A 24786-nucleotide genomic window follows, 5' to 3' on the forward strand; every position below is an offset into this window, starting at 1 on the left:
ATCTCCTCTAAAGTTTTCCTACCAAGTGTATATGCATACTTTGCATCCCATCATTGCTTACCAAATGTCAAAACCTCACACTTCACAACATTGTACTGACAGTTCCACTTACCTTCCCACTCATACTCATGCAATATATTCAAATCCTCCTGTAAGGCCATAACCATCTTCTTGACTCTGCATTGCTCTCCCCCAATTTGCTACATATCACCAGTTAAGCCCATTCCAATATCATTAATATATAAATTGAAAAACAATGACCCCAGTACAGATCCCTCTGGCCCACCACTAGAGACTCTCCTCCTTGGAGACACTGCACCCCCATATATAACTCTCTGATACCTATCTGACAGCCACTCAGTTATCGAACCAACTTGCTAGTCTGTTACCCATTATCCGATGTGATGTAATCCCATTTTTTTCAGTTTATTTAAGAGTTTATCATGTGGCAGTCTATTAAAAGCTTTTGCAAAATATAAGTATACCAACCATAGTATATGCATCTCACTTGTCCAAGACATCTGTCAAATTGTTATAGTACATATACAAGTTAGTAAAACTGTTATGCACCCATTTTTGTATCCTAGTCTTACTAATCTCTCCAGTACCTTCACTACAACTTCAGATATACAGATTGGCCTATAATTTGTAGCCACAGCCTTATCACCATCTTTATGCAGTAGAACAATTTTACCTTCTTTCCACCCCCTTGGAACCTGTCCTGTTGTAAGACTCTTATTAAACAAACATGCCAATGCTACTACCAATTCCCTGGAATATTCTCTTAAGACACATGGTGATATGTCATCAAATCCTATCGCCTTATTGACATCAAGGTTATTTATTTCCTCAAATACCTCCTGCTAACTCACAGTTAAGCCATCGAGTTATGTTCTCTACACTTGAGTGTTTCATGATTTCACCCTGATGAGGATGAAATACCCTTATAAATTGTTCACTGAACACCCCAATGATGTCTTTGGTTAAAGAAAATTTGGTTAAAGCAAATTGGTTAAAGAAAAACTCTCTAGAGTTTTTCTTTAACCAATTTGCTAATTTCTGCTCATACTGCAATTTTGTTGTTCTTACCAACTGATTCACTTTCCTGTCTTGCTCTTTATACTGCTCTTGCAATTGATTCCTACCATTAATCATCATATGCTGTCTCTACAGTATCCTTTTCTGCCAAATTTCAAAAAAATTGCTTTTTAGGGAAATTTTAAGCCAAAGTACTGGGTGTATGTGTATGTGTGTGTGTGTGTGGAGGGGGGATTCGAGGTTTTGCAATATTTTATATGTTACATGAGTTCTGATGAATGCACAAGTGCTGCCCGTGTGGCAAATGGAACTATGTAGTTTGGGTAATTGAGGTGGACAGTGGTTGAGGTTGCTAGTTGGAATTCTGTTAGGAATAGTAATTTTGGTTTAGATGACTGTAGGTGGTGCTTCACATTGTTTATATTGCTATTTAAGGTCACAAATATTGGTGTAGTGAATACCAAAACTTTTTTTTGGTAAGAATTAATGTTGGTGTTTCTTTGTTTTTTTGGTTGGATTTTTTTGTATTTCATGATTGAAATGCAAAAAAATGAAAGACATGCAAACATAGATATTTGGTGTATGAGCAGGAGACTGGGTTCTCTTCACAAGAAGGGAACTCAGTCTCCTGTTCATACGTGGCCTCAGTGGTACCTCTGCAACCACAGTGCCAGGTCTCTCTGGCACTGTGGTTGCAAAGTAAGTAGTTGTAGGAGGAGGGTTTGATTCTAGTGGGTCAGGAAGCCTCTGGATTTCTTACAAATCAGTTTGGTCCTATGCACTAACCAGTGGCCAGCCTGCAGAACTATTTTATTGCTGCATCCTCGAATGGGGGAAGGCTTTTGTCCCCAACAATATGATTGCATATCATAGAAGATATAATTTGCACTGCATGTGGGAAGAGAGGGAAAAAGGTGCTCAGCATACTGAAAAATATCAATGTGAATACAGCACTGAGATTAGATAGCTTGTTGGCCCGTGTCCTATGAGGATATGAAGAGAAATGGTAGTGCCTCTGAAATCTACATTACAGCAAGGTCATGAAGGAGTAAGTTACAGACCAATTAGTATCTCAGGAGTGGTGCTTAAGGTACCAGAAAAGTTGGTTAAAGGACGAATTCAGGTATGCTCTTCCTTTAACCAACTTTTCTGGTTGGATAGGAATATGATATTTGTGATGGAAGTATGGCTTTGTAAAAAGGAGGTGATGACTTAGTAATTCACTCACATTTAACCAGATGAGTTTTGGATAAGAGAAACTGCAACATCAGCAGTATCAACTGCTGGACTTTGCAAAGGCATTTGACAAAATGATAGATGGATAAACTATTACATAAGTGGAGCAAACAGGAATGGATATGCAGCTTGTGGCATGGATGGTGGTGGTTTGGAGGAATCCAACAGACAGACAACAAGAAAGTAGTATGTGGTGAAGTGGATTCTAGGAGAATGAGGATGGCTATGTATGCCTCAGGGCTTATACCAGTGCCATTATTGTTAAATTTTCATAGTAATGATATAAGGAATGATTTCAGGGGGAGTAGAGACATAACAGGAAAAGTGTTTTTCGAACCGCTTACAAAGTTGCGAGGAAAAATCAATCATTCAACAACTTTGAAGATGAAATAAATGGCCTAGAAATGGGATATATTCTTCATTCTGCAAATGCTTGCATTAACATTGTGAGCCATATCGCAAATGAAATGAGAAAAACATTAGTAGACAATATAGTGAACTCCAAGAACAAATTATTGTTACTTATTGATGAATCGACAACTGTGAGTAACACAACAACATTGATTGTTATTGTTCGTGTAGTTCTTCCTGAACTTTCGGCTCCTGTGAATCTGTTCCTAGATTTGATCGAATTATCAGATGTAACTGCTAGAGGAATCCTAAACTCTTTAATTAGTAATCTTGAGTGTTTAGGATTATTTGAAGTTTACTTAAAGGAATATTTATTGTCTGTAACTTGTGATGGTGCAGCCGTGTTGTTTGGTGTGCGTAATGGCATAAGGAGGCTAATGCAAGTGAAGTTTCCTAGTGTGTTTTCTAGAATTGTGCTAACCATCGCCTTGAATTGTCTGTTAGTGACACAGTGAACAATGTGGCAGGAGTGAATCCCTTTAAGAGTTTCATGGATAAACTTTATGTGACTTATCATGCTTCACCTAAGAATGCTAGGGAACTACAGGAATGTGCAGCGACTCTAGAACTTCAACTTCTTAAAATTTACAGAATTTTAAGCACTCGCTAGGTTGCATCCAGCTTTCGCACTGTTTCTGCAGTGTGGCAAGACTTTGAAGCCCTCGTCCATCACTTTCTGGAGGCAAAAGAAGACAGCAGAAGAAGCAAAACAGATTGCTTTCTTCATGAGGGTCTTTTAAGAAAAATAAAGCCATGCGAGTTTGTTCTTGATTTGGGCATTATGTGTGATGCTCTCCAAGAACTTAGTGAACTAAGTCTAGATTTTCAAGAGAGAAATATTAACTAGTACAAAGCAAACAGGAAGATAAAGAATACAGTTCAACTTTTTGAAGACAGAATTGAAAATCCTGGTCCGTACAGTATTTCTCTTCAAAGTCAGAAGAATACGAAGTTCAAAGGGATTGAGTTCCACAAAAATGAAAGACACAGTCCTGCAATAAGTTCATCTGCTTTCTATAAAAGTCTGAAAGAAGCTGTTGGAAAGCGTCTTCTTTGAAGGAGATGATGCTGATTTGCCTGAATGTGCTAAGATTTTAGATTCCACGTATTGGCCAGAAAATCCTGGGAAGCATCTGACATTTGGTGAAGCCAAAATTAAAAAGTTCGCATGCAAATTTCGCTTAAAGGAAAGAGAAGCAGTTCATGGTTTCCGTGAATATCTTCAAGAAAATAAAGTCCTGGACATACAACTTCCTCTAAAGCACACTTTGGGCACAATTGCAATATCTTCCAGTGAATGTGAAAGGGGTTTCTCTCAAATGAATCTTATAGTAACTTCATCTAGGTCATCTCTGCTTGTACGGACAACTTCTGCACTGATGTTCATCAGGATAGTAGGACCTCCTCTCACTCAGTTCAACCCTAGCAAATATGTGGACTCATGGCTGCTCCGAGGTCATCATTCTGCAGTTGATACCAAAAGGAAGAAGAGATCTAGAGATGATGAGGGCATATCAGAGGATATGTTAAAAGTGTGGAAGTTGCTGTAATAACATCTTCACCATGAAGATGTTAGAAAAAAACCACTGATAATAATAATACTTGAACTTGTTCACTGAAGAACTCATGATCTCAGATAATCCAGTCTACTCATTCACCACTTAAGTGAAATATCTAGTCCTCATGCCTTTGCTAACTACACTTACACAATTTCCTGGAGTGACCCCTTGTAATGCCTGAAAGGATAGAACAAGGGATCATCTATTTGTTATCTGTTTGAGATATTTCTTCTGCATCACTTCCATAAAACTCTTTTTATGGAAGTAATGTTACTTGTTAGAAGGGGGGGGGTATGATACGAACATATAAGTTACGATTGTATCATAACCCCTCCCCTCTTTTCCAACTTTCAACTAAACTTTGCAATCTACAAACCTTCAATCTATCATTAGGAAGTATTCCACAGACCTGTTACTATCTTGAGTATTTGATTCTGGATCTTCTTCACCACCTTCTCATCCCTAAGGGTCCCTAGGTAATGAATTTTGTGCACAGTAGACTTGAAGTGGCTGTATTAAAGCCATATAAAGAGCAATAATGCTTGTCTCTTTTTTTGTGTATTTTCTTATGAGAGTATGTTATATGAAATTAAACTCCCTGTTCATCTTTCCCAAATCATGATTCTCATTAATTTCCTGCTTTATTGGAAATGAAACCATTTCCAACATTGTAGTATGCAGTTTGTGATCCTTTTATCCCAAAATGCATAATTTAAAAGGCATATGGTCAGGGCCGTTGCCAGATTAGATCATGCCCTGAGACAAACAATTAAATATCGATCCCTGATGGATTATAAGAGAAAAATAATATAAGAAAATCTCAAAATGCTATTTTGCTTTTATTACAAGAGAAACATTAATGCAAAATGATTACATAATAATATTAATTAAATGTTTGCTCTACGCAGATATCGCACAATAAAACTATTTATAAGCTCTTCTAAATTTAAATTATAAGCTATGTCTGCCGCTATCGATATAGTTGCTAGACCAACCAATCTTTCTTGGATCATTGCTGTTCGCAAAGAATTTTAAATAAGTTTAAGCTTGGAAAAACCTCTTTCAGCACTTGCTACCTAACACTAAGCTACGCTAACAATTCTGTTAGCGTGGCGACGCTGCCTATCGCATTATGGCTGAACGAGCGCCCTTATTAAGCCGTGCATGAGGCAGGCTGCCTCTATGCTACACCCTGTTGATCGTATTGCATATGGTAAAAAATAAATAAATAAAAAGACTAGCTAACACATATTAAATTGACACTAAGAGGTTAGTGTTAAAAGTTAAAAAGAAGTTAATCAAAAAAGTGTCTTCTTAATTATCCCCTTTCTAGATGGGTCATGTCTCACCACTAAAGATCTGTTATCATATATCATACGCGACATGAGATCTTTAAACTGCTGATGGATTATCTCTTCACAAACAATATTACTAGTAGGTAAGTCAATGAAGTAAACCGGTATAATATTGTACTGTAATTATTATTTTAAACATGTCACAAAATTCAATAAATTAAAATATTAAATCCATTTACATTTGTTTAAAGTTCTAAAATCATATTACATATTTGGAAAAATCATTTTTCTGTGCTGATTAAATGAAATTCAAACTTTTTTTCTTTTTTTTTTTTTTTTTTTAAATTTGAAATTAAACATGTTTGATTTGAAAATCATCCAAACGGTAGGTAATTTTTTCAGTATGATATCCCCATGTTTATTGGAAGCTTGGAGTGTCATTAAAATAGGTTAATTAATTTAATTAAAAGAAAACATTTCATCTCCAGAACAAGGACACTTATCTAACCATTGCCCCATCCATAGTTGAAGAGAACTGCTGGGCTTCCAAAATTTACCCAACAACAACAACTTAGCTTATATTGCATTCCCTATCCACCTCTCCCTCTTTTCCTATTGTCTCACAGGAAAGAAAAAAAAAAGGAAAAAAGAAAGTCAGTTATATCACTATTGAGTGGTATGGAGTATTGAAAATTACAGCACTGTACCATTTTCAATAAAAATAAAGTATATATGCTAAGTCATAAAGATTAAATAAGTAATGATAATTACCTTCTTACGGATGTATGCTTTTTGAAAACTCTCCAAATCTCTGAAGTTCTCACTATAAGTATCATCAGCACTTAATCCCCCCTCATCATCTGAACTTTCAGTAAACCTTTGGCGTCTGGATTTCCTCAGAAGGAGAGGACTATAGAGCAGACCTCGTCTATTATTAGTCCTCCTTCGGCCCACTGGCGAAGAAGGTATGCTCCTACTTGTTGGCGAAGATGGAGAGGGCCCATTGAGTAATGAGTCTGTATGAGGAAGGCTTGCTCTGTGTTCTGTTAGTCGCTGCATTAAAGAAGCACTAAGTTCACTATCCATATCTTCCTGATTTTGGCAACTAGGCAATGATTTTGATGTTTCTTGTTTTGAACTTAAAATATTAAGATTCTTACCACAAGGCACTTCCTGAACCTTCCAAACTGGACTTTTGACTAGTTCTTCAGCAGAATCAATCCAGATACTTCCATTCTCAAGAGGAGCATTTTTTACCTCACTAATGGATTTTGCTTCATCAACACTGCAAGGACATACATTTTCTTTAAAAAAGCAGTTATTTCCAATGTGAGTACTGCTACACTGGTCTTGTTCATGCATCATCTCATCGCTATGACACTCTGAACAAGGCCCATTATCTTGTGTGTTAATCCTAGATTTAAATGTTAAACGGCGCTGTGTATCTTTTGCCGAAATGCTAGTTCTTCTTTCCCTGATGGTAGTGAACTCTGCACCATTCAAGTGACCAATGTTGCGAGTGCGATGACTGAGCAAGAAAACAGTGGAAGAAGAAGCTGGCTGAGGGCACCCAATTACAGGAATGTCTGTGTAATCATCCACATCTTCATCTATAAACTTCAGATCTCCTGATTTCTCTGCCCAGTGAGGCAAATTATCTAGATGATTAATGACTGGAGGATACGGAAATGGTATTCTTATAGAAGGGTACACATCCTCTTGGGAAGAAGCTAAACCGATGGCACTGCTCCTTGATGATGCTATATTAGTGATATTATATTGGGATTGAGGCAATTCAATTTCCCCACTACTGGGAATATCACTAGAAGAATCCAGATGAGACATGATGCCCTTATCAGTTCTACCAAAACCCACTGAAGGCAATTTATGTGCTTCATCTTCTCCCTTAAGCTGAATTACATTAGTCACAGTATGAGTATCATCATTTTTACCACCATCATTACTATCTGAACTACATGAAGATGACATTGACACAGATCCAGAGAAGACTGAATAGGAACCTGGTGAGGATGCTCCAAGATCAGTGTTTGCTACTGAAAGCAATGCACTATCTTGTTGTGCAGTACCACCATGCAGAGGTGAAGACCCAGCACCTGAGCTTGAGCAAGATGGCAATCCAAGTTGATCATGTACATCTAACTGTTCCTGCACACCAACAGTTTCTCCAATGTCAGCTTCTGCTGGACAGTCAATAACACAAATAGTTGTTACAGGCAGTTTTGAGCTACTACTTGGAATGTTAACATCAAAGGCCTGCTCAGCTATTGAATTCAAACTTGTTTGAGTTGCAACAGAAACCACACTCTCAATGGTCAGATTTGCACTACCTGGATGCATATTCATTATATACTCCTTTTCTCTTCCAGCATGGAATGTTAAATATTTTTCAGATGGAATGAAATTAACATATTCACTTCCACTGTGATCTAGATGTATGGCTCCATCCACATGAAGAGAAGCTTTAACTTGATGACAGTGGGATAAAGTAGGCTGCTGCTTTTTAGGAGTCATCGGAGCTACTGGAGCACTTTCTTCATAGTTCATTGATTCAGGATCTGAAATCAAAATAATAATAATTTGTTAAGTGATGAAGTACATTAACAGTACATTATCTTCTGCACTATAAACAGAATATGTAGAATAATTTAAAGCATTGTATAGTGTACTGCATCACTCATAGTAATTGGGGGATAAGTCTTTTGCTATTCTTATCTCCTCCCTCCCTACAATGAATCACTTTCTATATAGATATAATAACTTTTTTAAACCAGGTCAAAAAGTACTTGAAAATAAATTATATTCTTGTTTTCATTCTAAGGTGTTATGCAAGTGCAAACAAACAAAAGTTTGCATGTGAAATGTCTTCATGATCAGTCTACTTGCATTTAACTTTATATCAAGTTGCTCTTCAAATATCACATTCTATGGAATACTCCCTTCTCAGGCATAAAATGATGTGCCATACGCCATATAGAGACTCTCCCCATGTGAATTAGCATTTTCACACAGGACTTGAATCAAACCTTGGCTGACACTGATTATTATCCCACAACTTTATTACTAATATAATGAAATTTTTTTACTCTGTTATACTCTGAAATAGCATTTAGGCTATTTTAGTTGGAAGAACAAGATCTATAAGCAGATTAAAGGCACAGCAATAGGAAGTCCTCTATCCCCTTCTTTAGCCAGCTATTATTATTACAGTAAACCCTCGATTTAACGGACTTCGGATTTAACGGATAAAATTTCTGGTCCGTATGTCACATGTGAAAATTAACAGGTTATTTTTTGTTATTAATTTCCTGTTATTTTTAACAAATTTTGGCGAATAGGCCATCATATGTTGCAAAAACACTGCTAGTAATTTATGTCGGCTAGTAATTTAGCCGACATAAATGAGTCACCACTCATAAAACATGTTCGGTGAATGATTAGGACGTGATCGCACCAATCGCACTGTAATTGGTTCTTTTGTTGAGTGGCGTGACTTCTGCGGCAGTTTTATTACACACATTTTTGTAATTTTAGGGCGTTAATTATAAAAAAAACAGCAGAATTTAAAAGTAAAAAAAAAAAAAAACTTGATAGTTTTTTCAAAGCAGGATTACCTAAACCAAGCGCCTCAATATCAAACATTAACTTCCCATTAACTTATCTAAAAATGTGAAAATTGTGTGTAAAACAATTTTTTTGTTATTACAGTACTAATATTGATAAAACTGCAGTATAATGTTACAGATATTTTTATTTTAAAAAATTTGCAATTTAACGGACTTTCGATTTAATGGACACCCCTTAGCCTCTATTAGTCTGTTAAATCAAGGGTTTACTGTATTATTATTTATATGGATTCTCCATGGAGTCAAAAGACTCACCTCAGGAGATCCACGCTATCCATTAACACAATATCTATCACACATCTCCTTAAACTTATTCACTGTTAAGGCATTCATAACCACCTCTGGCAATCCGTTCCCCTCATTTACTACTCTCCAAGTAAAGAACCTAGTCTGCACACCTTTACTAACCACACTCACTTTGACTCGCTTTGCTCACTTCTATCTCAGAAGAGCTAATTTAGTTGTAAAGGCCTAGAAATGTTCCTAATGATTTTGATAGGATTGAAACACTTTAGTGTTTCCAACTGAAGAGCACATATTGAAGTGGTTGAAACGTGGAATACATTGCCCGATGGAGTGGTGAGAGCAAGAATGGTCAATGAGTTTAAGGAGTGGTATGTTTCTTAGGGGGGACCTCCCCTCGATGAGTCTTTTGACTCCATGGAGGCCCGAATAATAATAATAATAAAATAATAATAATAATAATATTGTTCTACTGATTGTACCACAGAAGTATCTGCTTAATTCAGTACATGATGTCATGACTGTACAATGTTGGATATGAGGAGACTGTAGACATGCAAACTACAGAGTTTAGTTGATAAAAGGCAAAGGGGAAAGAGATATGATTGAGACACTTAAGCTGTTGAAAGGTTATTAATGGAGTGATATTGGGGAGAATTTCATATGGTAAAATGAGAGGAAGGAACAAGGACAACAAGGGGGACCATCCCTAGAAGTAACAAAAGGAAGTAGGGAGTAAGAGGATAAACAGTAGGTTTTTTTTGCATGGAGTATGAATTGCAATGCTGAGAGGATAGTAAAAGTGCAAACAGTGGATCTGATGGAACTTCATATTTCCTCCAACAGTTATTTGTTAACTTTAAGAATCTTTTGATGTAAATATTATTATTATTTCTAAGTTCCATGGAATCATATGACTCATCATGGGCAGTCAGTGCTAGACAACTCAAAGTATCATAAAGTTAACAAATAACTGTTGGAGGAAATATAAAGTTCCATCAGACTGATCAACAGGAGCCTTTCTTAAATATTATTATTATTATTATTAGACTCCTCCAGGGAATCCAAAGAATCACTGAGGGAGGGCACCTGCTCTACAACTCTGTCCCCACCACTCAATCCACCAACTGACTGCAACTACACCAACGCCAACTACCACCGTCCACCACCACCACTAATATTTCCAAGGACAATCACAAACATCCATGCCCACAGTGGGATTTCAACCCGCAGCCTTTTGGCTGGAGAGTGGATACTCTAACCACTTTATTGCGTATCCGCTAATATATATTATCTATATTTAAAAAAGGAGATACAGATGTCTGTGGAAATTACAGAGGAATAAGCGAATTAAATGTAGGTTATAAAATATATAGCAAAATTTAATAGAAATATTGAAAACAATCAACTCTCATAAGAACAAAATGGTTTTAGACATGGAAGATCATGTATAGATAACGTCTATATCTTAAAACAAATTATTGAAAAAAGATGAATGAATTTGGAGATGCACTTAACCTTTAGAGATTATGACAAAGCTTTTGATAAAAACTGAGAAAAATTATGAAATATAATGAAAAAACAAGGATATCCATTACATTTAGGACATGCTATGTGATGGATATCCTTGACATTTAGCATGTTTATATAAAGTTTATATAAAGACAAAAATGATAATAATAATTATTATATTCCAGATGTCCATGAAGCTATAGAACTCATTGTGGGAGGCTCATCTTAGACACACACACACACACACACACACACACACACACACACACACACACACACACACACACACACACACACACACACACACACACACACACACACACAGTCTATCATCATACCACTCCTTGAACCCAATCACCATTTGCCACTCTACCAGGCAATGCATTTCATAGTCCACCCTCCACACACAAAAAAGCCACTTCTCACATTTAATTGAGTACCATGTGATAAACTATTGTTGAAATTAGGCAGGATGGGAATGGCTAGTCATTTAATAGCTTGGTTACAAAGTGGTTGACTAACAGAAGTTGTGTATGGAGGTTCAGTGTCCCAAGTAGGGTGCCACAGGGCTCTGTTCTGGGACCACTGTTGTTTAACTTATATATCCGTGATACAGTTCACAGTGTGAAAAGAGTTATTCAGTTGTTTGCCGATGATGGTAAATTAGGAAGACCAATGGCAGGAGGTTCTGATGTGTTGTTGTGAGAAGCAGATTTGGATAGGTTAGTGCTTTAGGCTGAAGAATGGGGATTTTGTTTCAGTGTTTCTAAATGTAAAGTTATGCACTTTGGCAAGAGAAGATGGAATGAGGTTTACCACATTAGAGGAACTTTGCTTCAGGAGGTGGGGAAGGCTAGGGATCTAGGCATCTTCTGAATAGGGAAATGAAATTCAGGGTATACACTGTGAAAATTGTAAGGAGTACACAAAAAACTGCTTTCAACAGTTTTCAGTGTGATGTGGATGCACTAGAGAGGGTCCAAAGATGAATAACCAAAGTGATATTAGGACTCTGGAGTGTTGGCCATCAAGAGTGAGAGAATGTGGATTACAGAGGTTAGTAGATAGGAGAAAAGAAAAGATTATGACAGAGACCTTTCAAGTTAGTTAAGGGATTCTATCAGATTTATACAGAAGAAATAATAAAATGAATGGATGTTAAGATGGAAAGAATGAGAGGCCAGCTCTGGAAATTGTATAAAGATGTGGTGAAAAAGGGTGTGAGGAGTAGACTTTTTATATGGAGAGCTGTTAGTGAGTGGAATGCATGGCCTGAGTGCATTGTGAGTGCAGGTAGTGTAAATAACTTCAAAGCTCATTATAATAGACATGTTGCTGGTTGAGTGGGTCTCCCATGATAAGTCTGTTGACTCCATGGAGGTTACCAAATAATAATAATAATAATAATGTTTCTCTTTCCAAATCAATCAATGTTTTTTTTTTCATTGTCTGCCAATATATCTCCAGTTTAGTTCTTATTTTCATTTTTTTTCTTGAATAATATTTGTGTATTAGAGTCTACAGTTTACCTCTGAAAGCTGCTCAACTTTGATTCTCTTTACAATTTTCTTTCAGGCTCTTCTTTTCAATATGATATTCAATTTTATCCTGCCCAAAACTAAAGAGTAATCACTTCCTATTTCAAATCTTCTATGTACTCATGTCCTGAACTAGCACGAAAATATTATTATTATTATGTGACACCTCCAAGGAATCCAAAGACTCATCGAGGGAGAGTGTGCCAACACCATTGAACGACTGATCCCTTCCAACTACTAACCGTGCTCAAACTTGCTTAACTTTTTGCTTGCGCCATTAGTAGCAGAGGCTATACCAATTGACCAACCTTTGCTTGCTGTCAACAATAACACAGTCAATGAGACGTTTCTTATTTCTTGTCTTCTCTCCAAGTGAATTTGTGCCCATCTTTATGCTGGAATATGATACATTATTATTATTAGTAGTAGTAGTAGTAGTAGTGGTAGTGTATTATTAGTAATGACTAGTCCATGTCCTGAATAGAAATTCAGCAGGTACTTACCGTTGCTATTATCTTTGTTCTTTGCAAAGATAATAATAATAATAATGGTCAGTACCTGCTGGACAATTCTCTAAATTTTTCCAAAACATTTCTATATATCTGGTAATCATTTCCTATTCTGCTGTTTAGACCAACAAGAATCAACTTTTCTTTTTCTTTGTATCAGTTGCCTTCTCTAATGCCTCAAAAAATTCCTCAACCTCTCTTCTTTAGATGAACCCCATCTGAGACCAAGCATAAATAAGTCTAACTGTCAAGTTTCCCATTCTGTAACTCACCCCACATCACTCTGCTTGATATTGTTTGCCATTCAAGAAGATTATCCTCATATATATAGTGTTGAATACTATAGCTACTCATCACCTCCCCCAATATTTGCTGCCTGAATATAACATCTTGTGATATACCTGGCTGTCTTGTAAGGTCTTTATTATTCTATATGGTCTAACATCAATTAATTGTTCTTAAAAATCTCATTTCTGTTGCCTGAGAATGGCCATTACTTTATAAAATTTAAGTTTGGTTTTTCTCTTATTTAAAAAAAAAAAATCTGCTAATGCCTTTTATTCCTTTATGGGGGATAGGCAAGGCTGTTTTAGCCTTATCTAACTATTTGAGACAGAGTGGGTAGTTATATCTCCACTGGTAACCAATAGGAGATTTTTTTATTCAGTCTTTTTATTGCTCCACAGAGTTTCTAAAACTTGTTTATTTTTTCATTTATATCTTTGTCTTTTAGATATGTTATTATGCAATAATTAAACTGTGTCACCTGTTATATTATTTTATTTTCTATGACTATTTTGGATGTGATGTGATTTGGATCTCTGTCTTTAAATGGCATGATTTTTGTGTCCTTTTGTGAAATCTTTAGATTGTATTGTTTACTGCTTTGATTTGATTCATAAATTGATTTTTGAAATTCATCTCCTTTATTTTGTAATATAATCTGCATATAACATTGTATTGATAACAGTTCTGGTAAACTTGGTAACTTGTTTTATTGTTGTTTTCCATATTTTTATAATTTGATCAATACTGAATAGGGTTGGAGACAGACTACAACCCTATCTTACACCTTGATTAATTTTCATCTCTTACGTTAATTTATTATGTAATTGTAACTTTATTTTCATGTCTTTATATATAAACTCTGTACAGCTTGTGATAAATGTAGTGCATATTCCTACAATCCATAATTAAAATCTCTCAATATAATCAAAACATTTTAATTATGGATTACTCTTCTTTTAATAACCCAATCCAATTTGCCTCAACATGTGCAATTCTTTACATTCTGAAGCCTATAAAAGCATCCTTATCAGATATCTTGCCTCTATGCTAAGGCAACATTAAGCCACTGCATGTATTGACTTTGTATATATCCAGGCACAATTTCTGTGCTATCATCAATAACACTTGCTCTCTCCCCTTCTATCTTCCAAGATGCTTCCATTTTTATTTCTACCCTTTCACATATGCTGATACCCATGCTTATAACACTATTCTCTTTCTGCTGCTTCACTATCCTTCCTATCTTGTATAACACCTCATTATCTCCAGATATATGATCAGTCTCCAAGCAATCCTATGTACACCATCTTTCTTTACACAAACGATTACTGCTCTGTTTATACTGTATCTCTCATTCTGCATTTGTCGCTCATTTCTCTTCACTTTTATTCACTCAATTATAAACTATTTTAAATTTTATTCACTCAATTATAAACTATTTTGCCCTCTTTGGGGCAAAAAGAGGGCTCTTGGGGACACTGTACTGAGTTTTAAATTAAACAGCTTAATTAGAGGAGCTGATAACTCCCTTGGATATTGCTGATATGCCATCTAATCCCATGGCTATGTTTGTATTGAGGTTCTGCAATATTTTAAGCATCTCTATTTCTTCAGTCTGTTCTCCCATCAGTTAATGTTACATCTTTCATTGCAGCATACACCCCTGCAAAAGGCTCACCCAGTAATTCAACTATAGTAGATTGTGGTTAATTGGGATAGCCATTTTATTGAGACGTGTGGAAGAACAACAACAACAAAAAAAAAAGAGAGAATATAATAATAAAACAAAGAGTACTAATACTCTGTAGTAAATGAGAGGAATTGTTCCAAAAAACAGCAGCAGAAAGAATTAATGAAGAGAAAGAAAAATTTGCTCTGTGAGTTTGGAGTTGAACTGTGAAGAAGAATTACATATCTACATAGGGATCCCATTTTTTGAAAACAAAAAACCGGGACACAATAAATTTGTGTCCTGGTTAAACGTTAAATTTTGCATGGCTCATGCTACATTTCACTCTTGAGCTATCATCACAATCACTGCTTTTTGTTATGAAAATGAAAGGAAAAAGATCCTTCAATTTTTCATTGAAATTACACTTTCTTTTGGGCATTTTGTAACAAACAGTATAACTTTATTAATTTAAAAAAATACAATATTCACAATTAATACGAGAATGCAAGAATACGAAATGAACAGTTCAAAACGGTTATATCACATACCCTGTAGCGATATAAAAACAATTTAGCACCTGACGCGTGAAGCTTAGTTCGCATAGCATACGATATCTGATGGTATGAAATGTTTCTCGTTGGTTGAAAAAAAAATGAACTATCGTGGCACGTTAATATTCAAAAACATGTCGCCCAATGAGTAACATTTAGGACCGTCGGATATCGTATGCTATGCGAACTAAGCTTGAGACAAAAGATTGCTAAAAATTTACGGCCGACCAGATGAACGAAATAGATGTCGTGGTTGTGATTAGTTAAACATACATTTGGGCGAATGTTTAACATTACATTAGCGCCTCCGTAGCGCAATTGGAAGAACGACGGTACATTGCGCCCTTCGATTGGAATAGGCCTAAGTTCGTTTCTCGTCGCGACGGGAGGAATCTTTATCTGGTCGATTTCAATCGATGGTGAGTTAGCCGATCTCATACGGAGGTAGCAGGGTTTTTTCTCCCGGAAACTCGGGTTTTTCATCCCGCATACATACAAATCGGCCCTTCAGAACACACGCAATTTACAGACAAAAATCACTAGTTGTGGTAGTGTTGGAGGTGGGCGGTAGATGGCGTTGATTCGTAGTAGAGGTAAGATGTAGAGACAGTTGAAGATGTCCTCCCGCGATGAGTCTTCGGACTCCTTGGAGGTATCAGGAATAATAATAATAATAATAATGTCTCCCTCATTCTGACATTCTTTTCTCCGGCTGAATGAAATGTATGGAACAAAATCGTTTTCCCAAAATTCTAACATTCTGGTAATTCGCCGAACTACAAAATAAATGTCTCTGCTTTTTGTTTTGTAAACATACATTTTTAAAAGCACCCAAAAATATTACGACTTGTACTTATTCTTATTAGAAATGTTAATATTTTTATGTTCTTAAAAATATGGGACATTTAGCGTCCCGAATTAAACATATCGGGATGCTGGGACAGAAGTAATAAAACCAGGATGTATGGGATCCCTATATCTACAGTACATAGTTGAACAGATTTAGAGGAGAGTGTGGGAGTTATCAATGCAAATTCTGATGAATGGTGTACCATAGTGTACCTTTCTTGTAGTAGCAAATTAGTTGGTGAAATATATTATTGTTTTGTATGCATAGCAAAATATCATACAATAAAGTGATCCATTGGAAGCTGTTCTAGACGCATATTTACCTTTTCACTTCTAAGCTCGAGTTATCTCAAGCAGTTTAAAAATAACAAATAGATGATGAATCTGCTATTTGGGACACAATGCCATTTAGTTGGGCCAGACAATAACCGCTACCACATGGAGTGTTAGAAAAATTACATAATCTTGCTTCAAAAATTTAGTGCTGATGATATCTGCAATGATGATGAAACAGGAATATTTTGTGCTACATTTGAGGTTCACTGTGTTATAAACAGACTACACTGTTTGACATGCTACAATGAAAGCAATGAATTGTGTAACAGTATATTAATAACTGATAACCGAAAGCTGTTAGTTACTGGAATAAGGAACAGGCTTAGATGCTTATTTTCTTTTACAATTTAAATTAAAAAAATCACATGTATTTTTTTTTTCAGTTCAAGGTTAACCAAAATAGTAACACATAATTACATTTTATGAAAATCTTGCTCAGTATTTTTATACAATACTGAACATTCTGTGTCATCTCCATCATACTTTCAAACTTTAGCAATTATATCATTTCAAAATAGGAGGCAGATACAAATATATATATTTGTTCTCATTCTCTCTCTTTTCTTCTCTTCAAATGAGGTGACTGGATACACATTGCAATATCTTGTGAGATTTTCTTTTGGAGTGGGAAGAATCATGTTGGAAATGTCTTCCTTTCGCTCTTGAGGACAGTGGGAGGGATGATGCATACATCATTTTAATGGTTACTCTCGATGTATGGAAGATTTAAAAAATTTGTCTTATGTGAGTTAGATGAGAAAAATCTGCAAATATTATGTTTTTCCATGTATTTACTTCATACATTGTCTGAGAATTTAGAACTGTTATATGCTGGAGGTAAAAAAAGGGAACTTTCTGTACACTTCAAGTCCACATTCAGCAGACCTACTCATCACGACTGACCTATCAACTTATTATTATGGTATGCTATTATACAATGTAATAAAATATCATAATAATAATAATAACACGAGCTTTATTATTCGATGATTGATTTGTCTGTCTCTCTTTCCTCATGATTTCATGCAATGACTTTTTTTAATGACTTATAGTCAGCATGCACACTTCTCACTATTTTTACTATCCTTAGGAAGACACTAACCATGTGACACATTGATTGAGAGATTTCTTGTGCTATAGACAAAAGTGCAAATATTTTCCTCCAGATGGCAAATGAAGACAGAGAAGTGCCTCAGTTTTACCAACTTATATTCATAAGAGATCCCACAAAATTAAATATGCGTCTAGAACAGCTTCTAATGGATCACTCGACTGTATGATATTTTGCTACACATACAAAACACTAATATCTTTCACCAACTAATCTGCCACTAAAAGGAAAGGTACACTATGGTACACTATTCATCAGAACATTGATGACTGCCCCACTCTCCTCTAAATCTGTTAAACCATGTACTGTAGATATGCAATGCTTCTTCACAGTTCAACTCAAAACTCACAGAGCAAATTTTTCTTTCTCTACATTCATTCTTTCTTCTGCTGTCTTTTGGAATAATTTCCTCTCATTTACTACAGAGTATTAGTACTCTCTAATACCTGCAGGTCTTCAAATCTAATGTTAACAAGTTTCATTCTCTTCAACTTGCTGCCCAGCCACAGTATTAATATAGTATAGTTTGAACAACCTCTCATGTAGGATTACCATAAAAAAAGTTACTTACTGAACCATAGGTCTTAATAAATGCCAAAATCTTTCATGAAACCAACATACCGATTCTTCTGTTGAGTTAAATCCTTGCCAAAATTATATAGTCAGTTTTGAGGAACCCATACTTTTTTTCAAATTTGCAATCATACTAATATCAGTGCAATTTAAATAACATGAATGTTATGATTTAGATGAATATTAGAAAAGTACACACATCACCATAAAGAGGATATCACTGTTGTTCAATTCACCATTTACCTAACATATCATCATCGTCTTCTGAGAAGAGAGCTGAAGTGACACTATTTCCAGTAGCCACTTCATCATCAACATCTTCAGCATCAAGTGGTTGCGGACCATGAAGTTCCTTGATCACAAGTGTCATTTGTCGAGGCTGAAGATGAAGTAAGCTGGTGCGATAAGTAATTGTACCTAGGACAGAAGGCAACCAAGATGCTAATCCCAAAATTTTAAATTTTGTACCCCAAATATTTGATGTAATGGCAACAATCTTTTCTTGCTACAGAGAAACAAGCAAAGAAGTTTGTTAGTTTAAATAAAATACACAATTACAATTCAGACATGTCATTTTCTGTGTAACAAAACTATACTTTTTAAGAAATAAGGCTAAAAATTAGAACATAAAATATTTCCAATAAAAAAGGAAAAAAACAAAAAATAATTAAAATAAAAAAGGAAAAAAACAAAAAATAATTAAAATAAAAAATAGTTAAAATAAATTAACTTACTGATGTTTAGCACCAATATATTCATTCTAAAATTTTTTATATTATTTTACATATGCTACATATCATATTCTATAGGTCATAAGTTTTTATTGTTTACACTGACAGATAAAGAACTGATATCTGTTCACATTTTTTAACTGCTCTGTCTGCCCATTCATTCTCTACCTTCCTTCCCAATGTGGATATTTCAGTCAGGAAAAGGTTATATGCAAAACTATAAAGTAGGAAATGGCAGACTCAGGAGAGAGAGAGTTTAAAAAAATCACTGCACAGGAACTAGAAGGAATAATACAGATTAACTGAATTATGAGAGTATTTCAAATTAGAAAAATCAAACTGCATTCAAAGAATTTAAGAGTGAAATTAAAGAGTGCCAGCTTGGTTGGCCAAGTGGTTAGCGTATCCACTCTCCAGCCAAAAGGCTGTGGGTTCGAATCCCACCGTGGGCATGGATGTTTGTGATTGTCTATGAAAATAATAGTGTTGGTGTCAGTGGTAGATGGTGTTGGTGTGGATGATGGTAGTTGCAGTTGGTGCATTGGTGGAGACAGAGAGTTGTAGAGTAGATGCCCTCCCTCGATGAGTCTTTAGACTCCCTGGAGGTGTTATGTAATAATAATAATAAACATTAGAAAAATACACATTAGAAGTATAATATGTAAGATTCAGAACTGAGTACTGTAAGGAATGAGATATCAGAATATGAAAAAAAAAAACTAGAAAACTAACAAAAAATGCTAAAAAAAAATAATAAATGGCAACAGAAACAAATAATTCTACTAAGCTTTAAAGGCTAGTAAAATTATGATTCTACTATGGGGGGGGGGGGGGTAATAATACCAATACTTGACATGAGGAAGAAAAAAAATGGGATAGTTGTGAAGAATGGGAATGAATCCTGACAAACAATGGACAGCAAAACTTCCAAATTGCAGTGCAAAATGGATATCTGCCCATAACACCCATCATCTCACAGCTATCGTTAAAGTATACCAGAATAGCTGCAAACAGCCAAAAGGTTATGATGTGGTGTTTGACCTTGACTAAAAAGAACAGGGATGTTCTCTATTTCAAGCTAAATTACTTACTGATGAAAGTAAAATATTATTATTATTTCTCAGGCATCTCCATGGAGTCAGTCTCATCATGAGAGATCCACTCTAACCATGGTTTCCACAATACCTATTGTATCTTCCTTAAACTCATTCACTGACAAAGCAATCACAACCACCTCTGACAACTCATCGCACCTGTTCACCATCCTCCAAGCAAAAAATCTAGCTCTACACCACTGCTAACCACATTCTTATACAATTTCCACAAGTGGTCATTCACTCCTTTCCTGCCATGTACTGAAAAACGTTTTTGGTGTTAATCCTAAAAAATTTCCTTAATAACTTATATGGTTCTATTATATCCACCTGTTATTTGCCTACCAGCTAGTTTATGAAACTCTCCCCTCCATACACACACAGCTAGAGATCTTCAATCTATACTCATAAGGAGCATTCCACAGACTTGCCATAATATAATTCACATGCTTCTGGATCCTATTCACCATTTCTTTATTGCCATGGAATCCAGATTTGCATACAGTAGTCCAGATGTGCCTAATTAAAGCCTTATATTAATAGACTCTTTAACCTGCTTGCCAGAATGTTCTTCAACAGCCACATAATCTGATGTGTTGTTTTGGTTACATTTACAACATTTCCTCTAAATTTCAACTCCCTGTTCAAAATAACCCCTAAATCTACAGCATTATCTAACAACTTCCTGTAGTTCAGTTTCTGCCTATAAGCTCTTGTAAACTGTAAGATAATAACAGATAAGAAAAATAAGAGAATAAAAATGGATGAACTGAAGATGTCTGAACCCAATGTTAATAAGCTATATCAAATGAAATATCATGTGACTTTTAAATAAATAAGCAAAGGAATTAATACCTATCTTTCACTTCATTCTTAAACAAAGAATGAAGTAAAAGCTGGTAAAATGAAGTAAAATGAAGTAAACTTCAGACTGGAAAGATTATAGAAAAGTGAAATGAAGGTAAGATAATTACTACTTTGCACAACGGTGATTACCAAATCAAAAGTACTAGAAATATTATTGTGATTTATTTTTTCAGGTCACCATTGAGTTAGAATCACACACTCACAGATCACAATACTTATCATACTTTGCCATGAAAACATTCAGCATCGGTGCATTCACCACCCACTCTGGCAATGTATTTTATTCATTAACCACTCACTTGCCATGCAAAAATCTCTTTTTCACTTTCTTTCTCAAATGATCTTTGTAGTTTCCATGGATGATCCTTTGTTCTCCCAGCACTTATTATTAGTAGTATAATTTATGATTAGTATAATGGTATTGGGTGGAGCTAGTGTCGCCGTAGCACGTGGCGGTGAATTTGAGCTGTGCTGAAAAAAGTGAGTTTTAATTGGTGAATAGTCCATTTTTTTACGTTTTTGAGTGCTAAATTGTTTCTCTGGAATACAAGTGTACTATAGTGGTTGTTTTTTGAAGTTAGTGCTGTCGCGATATTGTGTATTTTGTTTACCAAGAAGACGGGGCAGATGCATAACGGTGGAAGACAACAAGAAGCTAAGTTTTCATTACTGTATTTAGTTTTATTTCATTTTATTTGGTGTACTTAATGTTTTGTTTTGCTTGTAATTGTTTATACTTTTCTTATTTATTTATACTCCCTATTACTTATTTAGTGTTTATTTTTGAAACTAATTTGAATAATTAACAATTACGCTAGTAGTCCCTCGGCAGTAACGAATGATGGCGGATTCAGCTGCAGTCGCAAATGCCGTGTCGCCAAGTCCCCCACCATTTAGGCACTCTATTATAAGCAATATAATAAGGGAGTTTGTGGCATGCAGTATTTGCGTCTTGGGAATTGGATATCTGGCTTGTGAGAGAGGATGGGGTGCATGTGTGTTTAAAGTGCAGGCAGTGGGAGGAAATAAATGCAGCAGATATCTCAATAACCGACCTTGTTGCTCCAGGAACGGGAAATGAATACAGGAAGACGAGTAGTGTGATGAGAGAGAATGAAGAAAAAAATGTGAATGAGAAAATAATAGTTGATAGTGTAGAAGGTGTGAGTGACTGTCAAAGTTTAGATGGTTTTGTTTGGGAGAGTGAATTTCGATTTAGAGTGACTGACCTGCAGAGGGAGATAGAGGAGCTGAAAGAGGAGGTGGAATGTCTTGGGAGAAGTATGATAAGTATGAAATATAAGATTAGAAGAATGGAAGAGATAAATGCAAGGCAAATCGGAGTAGGGGGAGAGAGTTTTGGGAATATGAGAGGAGAGAATGGAAACAGTAGGAGAGACGGAATGAGAGAGGTATGGCAGTGCTAGAAGAAAAGAGAATGGAATGAGAGAGAGGTATGGGAGTGCTAGAAGAGGAGAAAATGGAAACAGTAGGAGAGAGGGAATGAGAGAGAGGTATGGGAATGCTAGAATAGGAGAGAATGGAAACAGTAGGAGAGACGGAATGAGAGAGAGGTATGGGAATGCTAGAAGAGGAGAGAATGGAAACAGTAGGAGAGACAGAATGAGAGAGAGAGAGAGAGGCATTGGAGTGCTAGAGGAGGAGGAGAGAATGGAAACAGTAGGAGAGACAGAATGAGAGAGAGGTATGGCAGTGCTAGAAGAGGAGACAAGGGAATGAGAGAAGTATGGGAGTGCTAGAAGAGAAGAGAATGGAAACAGTAGGAGAGAGTGAATGGTAAGAGGTATAATGTATGGGGACTCAATGATCCGTGGTGTTCAAGATGGGATGAGTGAGGAGTGTTTGCCAGGAGGAACGATAGAAAGGGTGGCTTTGGCAGTTAAGAGAGGTGAAAGGGTGGATGAGATGATTGTAATGGTGGGAACAAATAACTTGAGTGGTGGTGTAAATAGGGCAGCAAGAGGTATGAGATTCTTGCTTGAGGTAGTACGAAAGAAGACACAGAGAGGAAAGATAGTGTGTGTGTGTTGCCTAGGTATGATAATGACGAACTGAGCAGAAGAGCAGTAATATTGAATGACATAATAGCTAGAATGTGTGACAAGAGAGGACTGGAATATGTGGATGCTTGGAGTGCGTTTGAGGACAGAGAGGAATTGTATGCAAGAGACCACTTACATTTGAATGAGAAAGGACATAGGCATCTGGAGAGATTGCTGTTCTGAAAAAGTCAGTGTGCCCCAGGGAGGATGGTAGCAAGGGTGGGAATGAGTGCTTCTGGGAATGAGTACTTGGGAGAAGGGGGAATGACACCAGGTAACACTGAGCCCAGTCGAGTCTAGAGGGGATAATGCTGGGTATAGAAACAACGGCATTTATATGATATACTAATGCCAGGAGTATCCGGAATAATGGAGAGGAATTGGTGGCGTAGATAGCATCAGCCTGGCCAAAAATTATTGGGATCACTGAGATGTGGTTGACAGAACAGAACATAATAACAGGAATAGAAGTCACTGGGTACAGCATTTTTCGGCAGGATAGGAAGGGAAAGTGTGGTCGTGGAGTACTGCTTATGATAAGTAACAGCTTATGTCTTCTAATAAGAGTGGAGGCTTTGGAAGGCAGTGACACTAATGATTTGAAAGCATATGGTGTGAGGTAGAGGTGGACAAGATAGGATATTTAGTGAGGTGTTGCTACAGACCCAGGAGTACAGAGTGTGGGGGCAAGGAAATGTTTAGACAGTTGAGTTTGGCAAGTGCAAGAAGAATGCTTGTTACCGGAGATTTTAACTACAGTAGTATAAACTGGGGAGAGGAAGATGCATGTAGCAATAAGGGAATGGAATTTCTAGAATTCTTGAGGGACAAATGTCTTAGGCAACATGTAATAGAGGGAACAAGAGGTTCAAGAGTTTTGGATTTGGTTATAGCATCAGAAGAGTTGATAATAACTGAGATGACATCTCTCCCAACAGTTGGAGAGAGTGACCATACGGTTTTGAATTGGAAAATGAATAGACATGCAGGAGTATCAAAGAGACGGGAACGTATGTGGATTTATAAGGCAGGTGATTATAATAGTCTTAGACGTCAACTTCAGGAAGTTTCATCGAGGGAGGAATTGGAAGGCCAGGATATCATTAGTGCGTGGGAAATTATGAAAGAATATTTCTTAGCAGCCATGGTAAGTTGTATACCACGAGTGAACAAGAGGACACAATTTGGAGTAAAGTAGATGACAAACAATATTAAACAGGAATTGCATGCGAAAAAGAGCTGTGGAAGAGATATAAGGAGACAGGAGAGGAGAAGATGCATGAAGACTATAAGACACAGGCCAGAAGAGTGACTAGTATGGTAAGGAAGATGAAACTGGAATATGAGCGGAGATTAGCCCTAAGATCCAAAGAAAATCCTAGGGAATTTTTTAGATATGTGGCCAGTAGGAGGAGAAATGACTGTGGAAGAATGACATTGTGGGATAAAAATGGGAATAGAGTAACTGATGCAGCAGACATAGTAGAATTGTTCAATGAACACTTTGTTGGAGTATTTCATCCTGGAGGAGTCAGTTTTAATGCTAGAGGGATAGGGCAGGTTCAAGGTTTAGAGGTACAGGAGGAGAGTGTGTTTCAAATACTGAGTACTCTGGATGTCAGTAAAGCTGTGGGACTGGATGGTATTTCACCACGAGTTTTGAGAG

At 36.3% G+C, this 24786-nt stretch overlaps 1 protein-coding gene across 1 annotated transcript in view; it reads right to left on the minus strand.

Annotated features, from left to right (window-relative positions):
• Positions 1–18597: 18597 nt before the first annotated feature.
• The window catches only part of LOC150099318 (tubby-related protein 4-like), a 215813-nt gene continuing 209624 nt past the window's right edge, over positions 18598–24786 (minus strand). Inside the window, exon 11 of the mRNA XM_090404314.1 lies at positions 18598–18870. Within this exon, the coding sequence (XP_090260440.1) occupies positions 18598–18870 (273 nt within the window). The remainder of the gene's footprint in view (positions 18871–24786) is intronic.

This window comes from Typopeltis vanoorti, chromosome 14 (genome assembly GCF_054136105.1).
Source record: "Typopeltis vanoorti isolate ZY-2024b chromosome 14, IOZ_Tvanoo_1.0, whole genome shotgun sequence".
Lineage (NCBI taxonomy): Eukaryota > Metazoa > Arthropoda > Arachnida > Uropygi > Thelyphonidae > Typopeltis > Typopeltis vanoorti.